Below are 13,992 nucleotides of genomic sequence, written 5' to 3'. Positions count from 1 at the left end.
TGACATGGCTCTGGACTGCTGTGAGTGACACTGGATAGACCAGTGTGGCAGTCGGCCATAAGAAACAAGGCTGCTACTTGCAGTAAAGTTTTAAGACCAACCACCAGATTAAGAGACCAAGCAGCAAAAAGCCACCGACTCTGTAAACATGGGTCCAGGCTAGAGATCCAAGATCAATCCTTATGTGTGATAACCTGTTGAGTCACACTGGGGAATTTTCAATGACACACACAAACACAAATTTGGAGTGTGTGTAAATATGTATACATATTGTATGCATACATATATTTATATATTATATACACATGATACACTATTTTTAATATGTACATATATGTAAATATATTACATATGTGATTTAAATGTATATGTATAAATATAAATATGTATTTTTAGTAACCTGCAGTAATGACTTCAGGGAATTAAAAGAAAAAACACCAGCAATATTCTACCTAAGAAATTAACATATAATAGGCCTAACAATTTACTACCTAGCATTTCCAAAAGCTAGAGGATTATCAGAATCATTAAGCTTTTTTGAACTATACATTCCTAGGTCATGACTAAGAACTTCTGTGTCTAAATCTCTGAGGTTGAAGCCCAGGAATCTACATATTAAAAAAAAAAAAAAAGCAAAGCACAAAACAACAACCTGATTATTTAAGTTGTGGAACCACTGGTTTACAAATATAAAAACGTCTGGCCTGCCCCTGAAGGATGGCGTTAGAATCAGAGTGCATGGCAGATACTATTCACACTCTGTGTTCCAATATTAGTATCTTAGCAGCCGGTAATAACACAAAACTAGCTCCCTAAGTAATAGGTCTCTCCTCAGATGTGCCCAGATGTACCAGTATCCAAGTAAAGGTGCAATGTTATCGAAGAAACATATTCTTAGGTGTCAAATAACAACTTCTACTTCACCAAGAGAGCAACCCAAACCGGGTTCCCACTGCCCAAAAATGCTAGGTGAGACATCATCAGTGATGGAGTCCCGCTTATTAAATACCTTCGTGGAATACTTTTTTTATATTAATGAAATCCCATTAACTGGTTAATGCAGTTTTGTGGGAACAAAAAATACAGTGTGGGAGCCAAGGATGTGGAGTGCAGCCCCGGCTGCAGCCTGACTGGCATATGGCGTCATTCAAGACATCCGCTTTCTGAGCTCCCAATGCCTTGTCTATAAAGTGTGGTAACAGGGCCTAGCATTTGAGGTTACTCCCAGGATTAGAGAACATAACATTTGTGAAGCACATGCCTTTTGTCAGTAATGCATTCTGGTGGTGGCTGCTATATTTATTCGAACAACCTGGCAAGTCTCGATTGCAGAGACTATCATCACCACGGCTGACTGTGAGAATGTTCTTCAGCAGTTTTAAAAAATCCTATCTACACCCACGAAGAAGAAAATCAAATTCTCTCCACTAGTTTTGTGATGGTGTGTTACATTTCCTCTTCCGAAGAAAGAAGATACTCGAGGGGGTAATTATCATGAATCTTAGTATTTAACAAAATAGACTTTAGATGACTCTCTCATTACTGTTTAATATTTATGATAGAAATTAAATCCAGATAGTTGACTCAAGTTCAATTTCTCAAGTACATTTTTAAATCCAACTCACTTTGATGAAATGGGACATTCATCACAAATATGGCCTTTGTATACACCAAACCCACATAAAAAGGAAGTATACTCCAACTGTCTATTCGATTTGAAATCCAAGAAAATTAAACACCAACAATAAACTACTTGCTTTTCCTTTAGACTTTTTTATAGTTCTTTAAAATATTCTAAGGCATTTTAATATGTCAAGTATAGGCATTATAATATATCATACTGTCCTGACTCATTAGGTTTACACTGAAAAGAGTGAGTACTAATATCAGCTCATACTGAATTTTTATATAGAAATTCTCTATACGAGTAAATTCCCAAAACAACTCCATGGAGTCAAATATTATTTTTTCCACTTCACAGATGAGGAAAGTAAGGGTTGGAAATATTAAGTAACTGGCTCAGTCTCACATGGTTAGAGTTCAAACTCAGGTCGGCTAACAGTCTAGTCTAGGATATTCACCACTGGGCCATCCTGCTTCTCAAAACTTCATAAGTTCTGCAGACTTCATATGTAGGATTTTTTTTTTAAACAGAATTTCATCTTTTATAGATCAGGCAAAAAAAGGTTGTGGTTATGGCAACAGCATGAAGATACTTTGAGCGGTATCCTGAAGGGAAAGGAAGCAATTTAAATTAAATTTACTTAGAATTTAAAAATGAATACTCTCTATATCATGGAGGAATGACTATCTTCCAGGTGTCATAAAAATATGTATATATATAATATATAACATATATTATATATACACACACACACATATATATATCTCCTTGTCATTTTTATTTCTTGTCTCTGACTTTTTATATAACTATACTGAGAACTAAAAAATAAAAATATTTTTGAAAGTTTCTACTTGGAGTGTTTGACAGAAAGCTGGTGGTCTTGGAAGTAAGTGAGCCTCGGAACTAGAAAAGAGGTTGTTTGCTTTTCTTTTCTTTCTTTTTCAACTCTCTCACTTCTTATGCTTATCATCCATGCCTTGACTGTCCTTCCTAGTTCCTCTACGGACCACCAGGATGCCCAACGTGGAGGCTGAGAAATCCACCTTATGACAGGTGCTCGAAGATCACGGGGTGGGCCCTGGAGTCACAGACACCAAGAATAGAGGAGAAATGACACAAGAGGGAGGTGGCAAGATTTATCGTGGAAAAGAAAGACAAGCTGAGGATGCTGTTGGTTGAAATGGCTCAGAATGAAAACCGAGTGTGTAAAGACCATCAGCTGTTAAATCTGAACTTGCACTTTATAAACTGTGGTTCTGCATTGTGCCCCGTCGCCTTCCCAGCAAGAGGCTGAGACGTGTCCATTGAAGAAGTCCAACTTTTGCTGGACTTGCTATGGCCTCAGGCCCAGGATGGAATATGAGCTGCTTCTAAGAGTCGGAGTCCCCTGGGAAAAGCCAGAATAAGCTAGAAACATTAGAAAACATGTTCCCCATTTAAAGTGGAGACGTTTAATATCCTTTATTATTCTTTGCAAAGCTCTCCCTCCTTCCAGACTAAATTAAGAGAGGGTAACACTGGCACCGGCCCCAGGAAAGAAGTGCTAGCCTTTCCCTAAGGTGATGGTGGTAGCGTTCGGCTGAGTTCTTTTTTTATGTTAAAACAGTAAATATTTATTACATCTTATGATTCTATGGGTCAGCTGGGAACTGTTAATAAGAGAAGACAAAGATGACAAAGAAAGAACGTGCTGTAAGGAATAGTCTACGAGTCCTACAGCTCAGCTCACTCACTCGCCCTGGAGATGCTCAGAAGAGCTAGCCGCGCTGACTGGTCGTCAACACACGGGTTTATTCCAGGTTCCTCCTTCTGTGTCCACATTAGGTTTTACTCAGGGGAAATGAAAGCACCAGAAACTGTAAGTCATCGAAGTGCTTAGAATGAATAAAAGACAAAATATCTCAGCTTCCTGATTTCCTGGACATTCAAGCTGAACAGGGCAGTTTTCTGAAAGTGGCTTCTCAAGCATTTCAGTGCTAAGTCTCATCACCCATGGTGTTTGCTCTCAGTCTGTTCTATGCCCAGTTATTATCATCATTATTACCATTATTCTCCGACTGCAGATTTGCCTAGTAGGATGACAGAGGTGGAGCAGGAATGATCTTAACTGTTTGTCCTTAATCCTCTTTCAGCAACCATCTCTCCCGCTGCATAACCACAGGGACCTGGACACCCCTGCCGCCTCAGGGGAATCTGGGCCTTGGTGGAGATGCTCCAGGTCCTAGACCCGCCCCCACCACCACATCAGTTGGTTCTGGACTTCTTCCTTTACAATCCTGTTGAGTAACTGTCTAACTGTTTTAAATCTTTTACTTCCTATAAGTCCCCAGATATTCGACTAAATAGATCAGAGCCACCTAATAACTGTTTGCACCCACCTTTCGACTGTCTCTGAGGAAGACCCATTTGTTCCCCTGATCCAGGAGAAGAATCAAGCCCTTAACACCACCCCATTCTTCCATCTCCTCCAGGTCTACAAATTACCTCCTTTAGATATTAAAGGTCTCTGCTCTTCTAGATCCTTCCCTGCTGGGGAAGTAATGGACATGTCTCTCCTGGCTGTGCTTACTACATGGCACATAGTATGTGCTCAATTTTTTATTAAATAAGATACTAAGATATAAAAACATATATGTAACCACATTATACAATTCCAGGGTGGGGGGAACCCTTATATTTTATGGTGTGTAAGTAGCACTCCCTAGAGTTGTACGAAAGAATAGTATTGCTCTCAAATATCTTTTCTAAAACAATGGTCGCAGGATTCCCACGATCTTTTTTTCTAATATGGCCTTACGGAGAATGAGTATCCTCTCGAAACCAGTTTTTAAAAGGCAAGTTCATTCCCAAACAAGAATTTTTCAACGTTGGACACACCCTGAAAGTTTTACCTCCAAATTGAGGGAGAGAGAAAAATAAAATCCATGTACAGTTATCTTATCACTTTAATAAAGCCCTAAGACTTTTCGTCTTATAAAAGAAAACGTGTTTGGAGGAATAGCAAAATATTTATTAAAAGTCTGTGTTGGTATAGTAGTTTAAAAAAAAAAAAAAGAATTCCAAAACCAAACAATCTCAACACTAATCTAATATGTTTGAATTAGGAGGTCTTTGCCAAGACTAGATTCCATGCATAGATAAATCAAGTAAATTCACTGAACCAAATCAGTAGAATTGCCATTTTCAGAGCTTTAAGAATCACGAAAGAATCTAGGTGTGTAACCACACGAGATCTTAGCCTAAGCCCTTTGCCAAAACATATAAATACTTCTAGACACTCTTTCCACATGTACAAGAAACCTACATAAATCTAACTTTGAGAGAATGCCTCCTTAGATACATTCACCCGGCCATGCTTTGTAGACTAATTCAATTTGATGGGCAGAGACTAAACTGAAATTTTAAGCAAATGAAAGCTTGGTGTAAAAATAAAACATGGAAAAAATTTAAGGTCCCACACCTATGTTTCTATAGGAAAAAACAGTCTTCTTATTCTTGAATGATATAACTACCCTGAGCCAAAAGGTAGGTCTTGTTTGAGCAGAGAAATGAGTCATTTTTTAACCTAGTGGGTAAGCTATACCACAGATACCACTGGAAGCCAAATGCGTTGTCCTTCATGGATTGGATCTAAGCAGCTGCCATTCTATATAATTCAGTCTTGAGGGAATCTATGGAGCTGCCCACATGTCTAAATCAGTGACAGTTTAGGGAAGACCAGCTTCTCTCTCCCTCGCTAAAAATTTAATGACTTCCTGTTAAAACTCAGGATCCTTAGTCTGAAAAAAATAGATAATTTAAGTGAATTTGTGTTTCCCTCTCCAGAGTTATCCTTTGAGAACGTCCCCACACCCAGGTGAATGTGCACATGCATGTGTGCATGTGCGTGTACACACACACACACACAGACTACACTTCAACCTCCAGTGTAGCACACTGAACTGCGTGCAATATTAGAGACGCCCACCTAGTCTTCATCTCCGCCCTGCTGTGTCTGCTCTTCTCTCCGATTGCAGCAGCTTCTCTGTCCTCAGGCAACTGGCTAATTTCTCTCTCTCAGTTGAGACCCGGCCTCCGTTGGGAAGCTTTCCCCAACCCTCCAAGTCTGGCTTAGTTCTCTATCCTTGGTGCTCCCATGGAGCTCTGTGAATGCCCCCATCATAGCATGTAGTATAGCTCCTTATTTGGTTATATCTCTTCTCAATAACGTATCAACTCTTTAAGGACAAGAACCTCGAACCTGGCTCAGTGAAGACATCGCTTAAACAAACACTAGGTGTTACCTCATCCCTCTCCTAAACATACTTTTAATTTCTTCCACCACTGTCCACTTGAACAAGTTAAAAAAATAATCTACATACATTAGATGGAGACTACTGCAGATTGTCATAATACTTGAATTTTGATTCATATGAGTCTAGATTCCTCTGAGGTTTGTGCCTGGAGAATATTCAGAAAGAGGTGTTGCTAATTTGAGATTTGATGAAGATTTCTAAGTTTTGATGAAAGTAATGGACGTAGAAGATGTCATTGAAGGGAAATCGAGTCAAGATAGAATGTACATAGAAGGAAAAAGAAAAAAAGAAAAAGAAATGCAACACCTGGTTTGACTTCTTTGCATAGAAACCTGCCATAAGCAAAGAGAAACTTGATGAGGAATATACTGTGCTGCCAACCAACCTTGCGCAAGTCCTTACCCTCTGGCCTGGCGAGCCATCGCGTCCTGGTGAACCAATGCCTCCTGGGATACCCTAGGGTAGAGCAAGGACAAGAAAAGAATCAGCTTCATGGAGATGGGTTAGTTACCCTCTCACCCAGTTCCCTAAATAAATCAAGGCCTCCAAACAAACCTAATGGCTTAAAGGCGACGGCTTCGTGACTGAGAATTCAGAACCTAGAAGTTACTCTCAGGAAAGGAATATCTTCTACTACAGTGCCCCCACAAGACCCTCCATCTGATATATTAAAGACTGTCTTTAATATAGCCAAGATTCCAGCTGACTTCAGAAGCTACTGTCTTTTTTTTCCCCTTGGAAAGGCTCTAGAGCTGAGGGCAATAGACTAAAAAAATAGAAATAATACCTGTGGGCCAGGAAGGCCAGTCTCTCCTTTCTCTCCTTTTTCACCTGGCATTCCCTGAATATATAAAAGTATGCGGGGTTAAGTTCACATAGGTCAATTCTTAGCCTTTTCTTTTTTCCCATGAACTGTTCTAACATTTTCAACATTAAGTTACTGTCATACTAACATCCAAATACAACATTTCACTTCTCACATATACTATACCACTTATGCAAGCATTCCTATAGAGCTAAACATTTACATATCAGAATAGTTTAAACACAGAATATACAGTCCAATATGGCTAAGCCCATAATGTAACATTTCAATATTATTTATAGTTTAGATTTTTAAAACCATTATCCATATAGATTTTGTTTTGCTTTGGCTAGAAATTTATAAGAATGGAAAAGCAAACACAGAAACTGGAAGGTAGCAAGACTTCAATAAATGCCTATTATTAGGAGTAGTAATTGTACAAACTGGTATGTTACTGCTTTCCAAAATGTGAAAATAACTCTGGAAAAGAGAACTTCTTAGGGAGACATATCATATGCACAGAAAGATTGGTAAAAATGGCTTAAAAGGATCTGCTTCCTTCAAATCTTAATTACTGAGATTGGTTTTATTGTATAAATCTAGGCCTCTATGGTAAGATTAATGAAAAAATCAGTGAGTGGAATTAAATTTGTTTTCAATGGCAGCCTTTACAAAGAAATGAGGCTGTAAAATGTACACTATTTATAATCTAAAACTCATACTAAGTGCATTGCTCTCTGATGCTCATTGAGATAATTATAAATAAGAGGTTTCCTTGACTCTGTATCCACAATCACTACAAATACATGATGAATAACTGAAATTTGTATAACATTTGTTACTTTTTAGATTTTATCATATCCATTAAATCGAACAAGAAAAAGTGTAATACAGGTAAAGCACTGTTTTTCTTCTATAGACAAATTGCTTATGGATACACTTATTCTCTAGGTCTGTCTGTGTTTATAAAAGACCTCATCATCGAACAAAAAAATTGGGTAATGAATGAACTCTCGATCTCTACTTTTATTTCTCAGTTCTTATGTGTAGGAGTTGACAGTGGCCGAGACTCATCATTAAGGTACAGAAGACAAAAGTTCACTCTCTGTACCTCATGGAAAAGTGACAATAATAAAACCCATCTGAATGTTTACACAAACTCACAGGCATTCCTTGAATGGAGAGACCACTTGGTCCTTGAGGCCCAGGAGGGCCCTGAGGTCCTGGAGGGCCTGTTTCACCCCGAGGGCCATCTGGTCCCTGGAAGACAAGAAAAGAAAGTCATCCCAGAGGGTAAGTTAGACCCTCTGGTACCCAGAAGATATTTCTGCTTAGGGCACGTACAGTATATTTCCTTCAATAATTTTCCCTAAGATGTGAAATATTCATGGGATAACAAAACACCAAACCTCAGATGATTCACCTCCCAGGCAAAATGTCATCAGTAAACCGAAAGAGTAAACACACAGGGGTTGCAGCAACTTTATATACTTGGCTTCCATAAATGAAAACGCTATGCCAATTATGTGAGTTCCTAGACCTCCCACACTCCATAACAAATCTAAAAGATATAAACGCTTCGAGACCACCCTCCCGGTTTGTGAAGGTTCACACCATCCAGCTGAACTACACTCTCCCCACCTGCACTACTGTCTGATACCTACCTCGGGGGCATTCCTCTGCATTTACTGAAGACTTTGCACCTAGCCTGTGTTTTCTTCCTCATCGTGATCCTGCCATCACCCTATGCCTCTTCAATGTCCACTGAATGACCTGCCCTAGGCTCAACATTATTTAATTTCCTTTCTTCTCAGGACCAGACATTCCTTTTACTTTAGCAACTTTTACTTCTATAATCTGGAACTGGTTGTGGTTTGGCTAAAACTACACATTTCTGTAATCTTAGACCCAGAAATCCTATTTATCCTCAACCTAGTCTTCAGCCCCTTCTCTCCTTCTGTGACTCCAACAAAAGCTATTTTATAAATTAAGGCTTCCAGTACCTGGGTTATCATCTTAAATGTGAGACTGATGAATCCATTACTCTGAGTAAACAATACAGAAGAAAAAACAAAATGGTGTGAAGTGGGGGTAAATAATGAGTGTAGCCTGAGATCTAGTAAGTTTTAAGTGTATGAAGATAAACATGTAAAAATGTCCAGTTGTTCGGGGGGTCAACAGAGGGCTGAGCTGGGATGGATTTTGGTGTAGTTGAAGATGTGTTTGTGGGCGAGGTTATTGAAAGAGACTGTTGATAGAGTGAAAGAGGAAATGGATAGAAATGAGATGACAATCAGGTAGAAAGGAGAGGAAGAGAAGCGTGGGAAAGAATGCAAAAGCCTAAGAATTAGGAAGAAAATAAATAGAGTAGTAGAGTGGTATAGGAAAGGCCAAAAAAAGAGAAAACTTCAAATAGACACGTGATAGTCATGTGAAGTGCTGCAGAGAACTCGAGTAAGATAAAAATTAAACCACATCCATGGATTCGGTAACATTTTGCTTCTTTCACAGGCAGTGTTTTCGAGGTTCATCTATGTAGTAGCATGTTTCAGTAGTATGTTCCTTCTGATCACTGAGTAGTATTCCACGGCATGGATATACAGAAAATTGTCCATTTACCTTTTGATGGATATTTGAATTGTTTCCAGCTTTTTTTGCAATTGTGAACAAAAGTGCTATGAATATTTATGCAGCAAAAAAGAAAAGGTGAGGATGTAGAAGCACTGAATGAAAACTATTCTTATAAGAAACATGTAAGAGGAGGGGAGAGAGAGGTAGGCAGATTTTTTAAAAATATGATGGAGGAGATATGGAGGCGATTTACAAACATTATTTAATATTTATAATAGTTTAGCTTTTATATATCATTGAGGAATTAAGATTGGAATAGAAGGGCAGAAAGTAGGTGGTCCATTTTATTTTGTAAAGTATGACACAAAAGTGATTAGGAGAGATCAGAGACAGGACTGCTTTGAGCTTGTTAATTTTTATTGTCTATTTGTGGCAACTTAAATACAAAGCCACAAAATGAAAAAATAACACATACTGGAGCTTTCCGTTCGGAAAGTATAGTTTATCTGTTCCTTTACTGTCTACATTGGTAGACAAGACTTTTTCCTAAAACCACTACATACTTGAACTTGTGGTTCATCAAAATCATCATATAAAAATAACCACATCAGTAGTTGTCCTGTCGAAATGGCTTATTGGAGGAGAAGGGTAAATCTTGAAATCATCAAACATCTATGAACTCCCAATATATCTTCATAATCAGAACCATCATCCAGTGAGAATGTTAGAAAAACAATAGGGCCACGGTATTAGAGGTGTTGGGAGGAAGGAACCAGAGACTATACACACTCAGTGGCACTGCCCTTGAGTCAAACCAAGGAAAATGCGGTGTATCACCATCAGAGAAGAAGCTTTCAAACCACTGGCCTTCCGTGTAGTACATAAGAGATGAAGCCAAGTAAGATACATCAAGTCTGTGCCGCAATCTCAATAAAAACAATTGTCAATAAAAACAAACAAACAAAAAAGGAGATATCTTCTCTTCCAAGTCTTGAGTTGGCTAATACCTGATTAATTATCTTCAGACTTCTTTCATTTATTTCATTTCCCCCCACATTCTCTCCTTCCTTGCTTCACTTGTTTCCAATTTTATAGTAAAAAACTTTGCAATGTTCTCCTCTCCAAGAATAAATACTCTGCAAATTTAATAACTAACCACATTGAGGCAGTAAAGTCAAGCAAGATGGAGAGAGAGATCATGTGGGGGAACATAGTGAAAATGAGGCAGGGAGTCAAATCGTAAAGGGCTGTGAATCTCATGCCAGGGAGGGTACACTGTATTGTCAAGGCAAAAAGCATATGATTGCAGTTTTTAAGAGTATGATATGACCCACTATAACTGTAAAGCAGCGGTCCTCAATCTTCCTGGCACCATGGACCAGTGCTCCTATGAATATCTGATGCCTGATGATCTGAGGTGGAGCTGAGGCGGTGATGCTAGTGCTGAGGAGCAGCTGCAAACACAGATGAAGCTTCACTTGCTCGCCAGCCCATTGCTCACCTCCAGCTGTGCGGCCCAGTTCCTAAAAGGCCACCGACTGGTAGCCCTATTTTAAAGGAATGAATCTGGGGCAGATGTAAAGAATCAATCAAAAAAAAAAAAAAAAATCAAGCCACTGGAGCCATGAGACCAGTAAGAAGATTTGCCGAAAGCCAGAGAGAAGACACTGAAGCCTGAACTCAGTTAGTGGCTGGGCTTTTGCCAGCCCTTAGGTGCCCTGGTGCAAAGTAGGAAAATATATGCCTTGATGTGACTTGGCATGGCTCGGTCCTCTTGGTTGGTGACTTTGTACAACCTGAACCACCACACCTGGTGGCCTTGGACAGTGAGAATGGAAAATAGAGCTGTGTATTCTATTATACACAGTGGGAAGAAGGGAAGAATCTACAACCTGAGAAATTACCCGGAATTCAGTGCTCTCCCCAAAATATGTTGTTTTTTTAGATAAAGGAAGAAAAGGATGTACAAGAGAGAGAACGACCTTGGAGACTAAACCACTCAGAACGCTGGCACTCTATTCTTGACCCGGAAACCTTTCTTTTTGCTAAGTTATTAAATATTCTTTTTGATGAATAAAACACAAGTCTTTAAGAATAAGGGGAAAGACAGAGATGCAAATTTCATCAAAATGTAAGGACATTCAGATTGCAAAAGGCAAATAGTACTCAACTCCAAAATTATATTGTCTAGTTACGGAGCAGGGAGAGAGAGAGAAAGAATGAGAGAAGCAAAGAGAAAGAGAGACAACATTACCTTTGGACCTTGTTCACCTTGTTGGCCCTTTGGTCCTCTGAGTCCTGGACCACCCTGGCAAACAGATGTTAAATATTAGCACAAAGATACATCTTTAAGCAGTAAATTTCACCCATTGTCCTTAATAATATGGATTATGTAATTCTTATTTTGTGTAACGGCCAGCACATTATGTAATGATGTATGTTCATCTTGATCCTTAACTGGAAATTTGCCACCTAGACCCAACTTCCCCTGCTAATGATTTCATAGTCTGAACAAACTCTCTATGCCAAATCCTTTAAAATTTTTTAAAATTATAGGATTTTTTAATTTAGTGATGTAAGACCATAGCTACTAATGGATGCGAATAATATATACCACTAATCTAAAAGCAGATGTCTTACATCAAAACATTGAGATTAAATTATTTAATTAAATTGTAAAAAGCATATGAAAATAGGAACAATTTAATTTTCTTTATTTATACATAAAAAGCTAATTAGATTAATCTTTCTGTAACTTCAGTTATTTGCATTTCCCCTCGAGATTTTTGCTATATTTATGCACCACCTGCAGCACTATTATTTAATAGCATTTTCCTTTATCCTAATATATGTAGACACATAATAAATATATGTATAAGTATTCTTTGCAAACATATATTCCTTGTAAATTTGTGTAGAAATATATATGTGCATATATACCTTTAAATATTTTTAATTGACTCACTATTTTACTTAAGTAAATCCATTTTAAAAGCAAATATTATAGCACCACAGTGGATGGAAAAATGTATTACTTGCTAAGAGTAGAAGGTAATCTTAAGTATATATGATATATAATGTTATTAATTTTAGCTAGAGTTTTGTTCCTATTGTTTTTGAGCCACAGGTTTGCTCTTTGTAAAAAAAGGAAATCAATAAGTATTAGAATGGTCGCATGGGCACTAGGATGAGAATATCATTTTCACTTGAGCAGAGGATTTAAAGATCATTAAAAGTGCAATAGCTTTCCCACTATGTGCCTTTTCCTGTTATGTTCATGACTACTGAAATTCATTTGGGAAAAGACAGGATCAAATAATCTTTAAGGTTTCTTCCAGCTTGTTTTTTAACCACGTTAATTCGCTCCCCTTCCTGATATCAGTTGGTGGCTTATCTTCCAGACTTTTAAAATATAATTATAAACTTGCATTTTATTCATGTGTATATATATATCTATAGAAAATATTTCCTACAGTATTTTATGGTATTATTTGACGAATGTAGATTGCATATGTGACATCACTCTTTATATATTCCTGAGTTTTTTTCCATGACATAACATATAGATCTAACTTATTCTTAATGAGTTGCATAGTTGTCCAAACCATGGATACATAATAGTTTGTGTAACCATTCTTCCACCATTGGAAATATAGGAGGTTTTCTCACAGTTTTTTGCTGTTTAAACAATACTGCAATTATCATCCTTAAACACCATTAAGTAGAAACGTCAATATTTAAGTACAAATGTTAACATTTAAGATAGTAACAAGTAGAACTCTAAATGAAATTTGATGGGTACGCAGATATATTGTCAAATTGTGCTCTAAAAAAGCTGTGCCAGTTTACTCATCTGCCAGAAGTCTAAGAGGGTCCCTGTTTCTCTAAACTTTAGTCAATTCTTGATATTGTCAAACTTTATATTTTAGCAACCTGATTGGTAAAAATAATGCCTTACTCTTATTTTAATTTTCATTTCCCTTAAAACTACTATGATTGAGCATCTTCATAATGTCTGTCCATTTGCATTGTATGCCAATGCAACTACCTATTTATACACTTTACTTGGTTTTCTATTGGGTTGCATGCACTTTTTTTCTCTTTAATATTCAGAAGATCTTCATATATATTGGATACTATATCTTCAGCTGTTACAGATGATGCAAATATCTGTCAGACGTCGTTGACTGGCTACTAAAGAGTCCTTCCCAACTCCTTTCTCCATCTTACTTCTCCTACTATAAAGGCTTAACAAGACAGAGATTTGCTTTCTCAGCCTTCTCTGCTATAGGGAACGGACATGTTAGCCAGTTTGAGCCAATGTGATTAAGAAGCAACAAGCTAAAGAAAAGCAAACTGGGAAGCCAGGACAATCTAGGTCCTTGAGGAAGTTGTTGAGCAGCCTCATTTCCCTCAGGACTATCCATCTGTAAATCTTTTGTTGGGTAAATAATGAATGTCCAAATGTCTTAATGGGTTACATCACCGTGTTAGTCAAATTTTCTGTTTCCTGAAGCAAGCTCGATGCATCCCAAGTAACATACCCCATCTGGTACAACTCTTTAATTTTGTTTGCACATCTTAAATGATTGTGACTCACAGATATTCATGCCAGAGGCACCATGTATAAGAGCCAGGGACCATTTTACATTTCTAACTTATTTTCCATCTTATCCCTAACCCTCGATCACTAACGA

General features: G+C 37.8%; 1 protein-coding gene across 1 annotated transcript in view; it reads right to left on the bottom strand.

Annotated features, from left to right (window-relative positions):
* COL14A1 (collagen type XIV alpha 1 chain) overlaps positions 1 to 13,992 on the bottom strand; it is a 213,161-nt gene that overhangs the window by 40,680 nt on the left and 158,489 nt on the right. The window contains exons 38-41 of the mRNA XM_023530986.1: positions 11,550 to 11,603; positions 7,889 to 7,984; positions 6,707 to 6,760; positions 6,322 to 6,375 (exon numbers count right to left, since the gene is read on the bottom strand). Of these exons, the coding sequence (XP_023386754.1) occupies positions 6,322 to 6,375; positions 6,707 to 6,760; positions 7,889 to 7,984; positions 11,550 to 11,603 (258 nt within the window). The remainder of the gene's footprint in view (positions 1 to 6,321; positions 6,376 to 6,706; positions 6,761 to 7,888; positions 7,985 to 11,549; positions 11,604 to 13,992) is intronic.

Source organism: Pteropus vampyrus, unplaced genomic scaffold (genome assembly GCF_000151845.1).
Source record: "Pteropus vampyrus isolate Shadow unplaced genomic scaffold, Pvam_2.0 Scaffold59, whole genome shotgun sequence".
NCBI lineage: Eukaryota > Metazoa > Chordata > Mammalia > Chiroptera > Pteropodidae > Pteropus > Pteropus vampyrus.
Note: the sequence above shows the minus strand (reverse complement) of the source record. Positions and strands in the feature narration are given on the sequence as shown.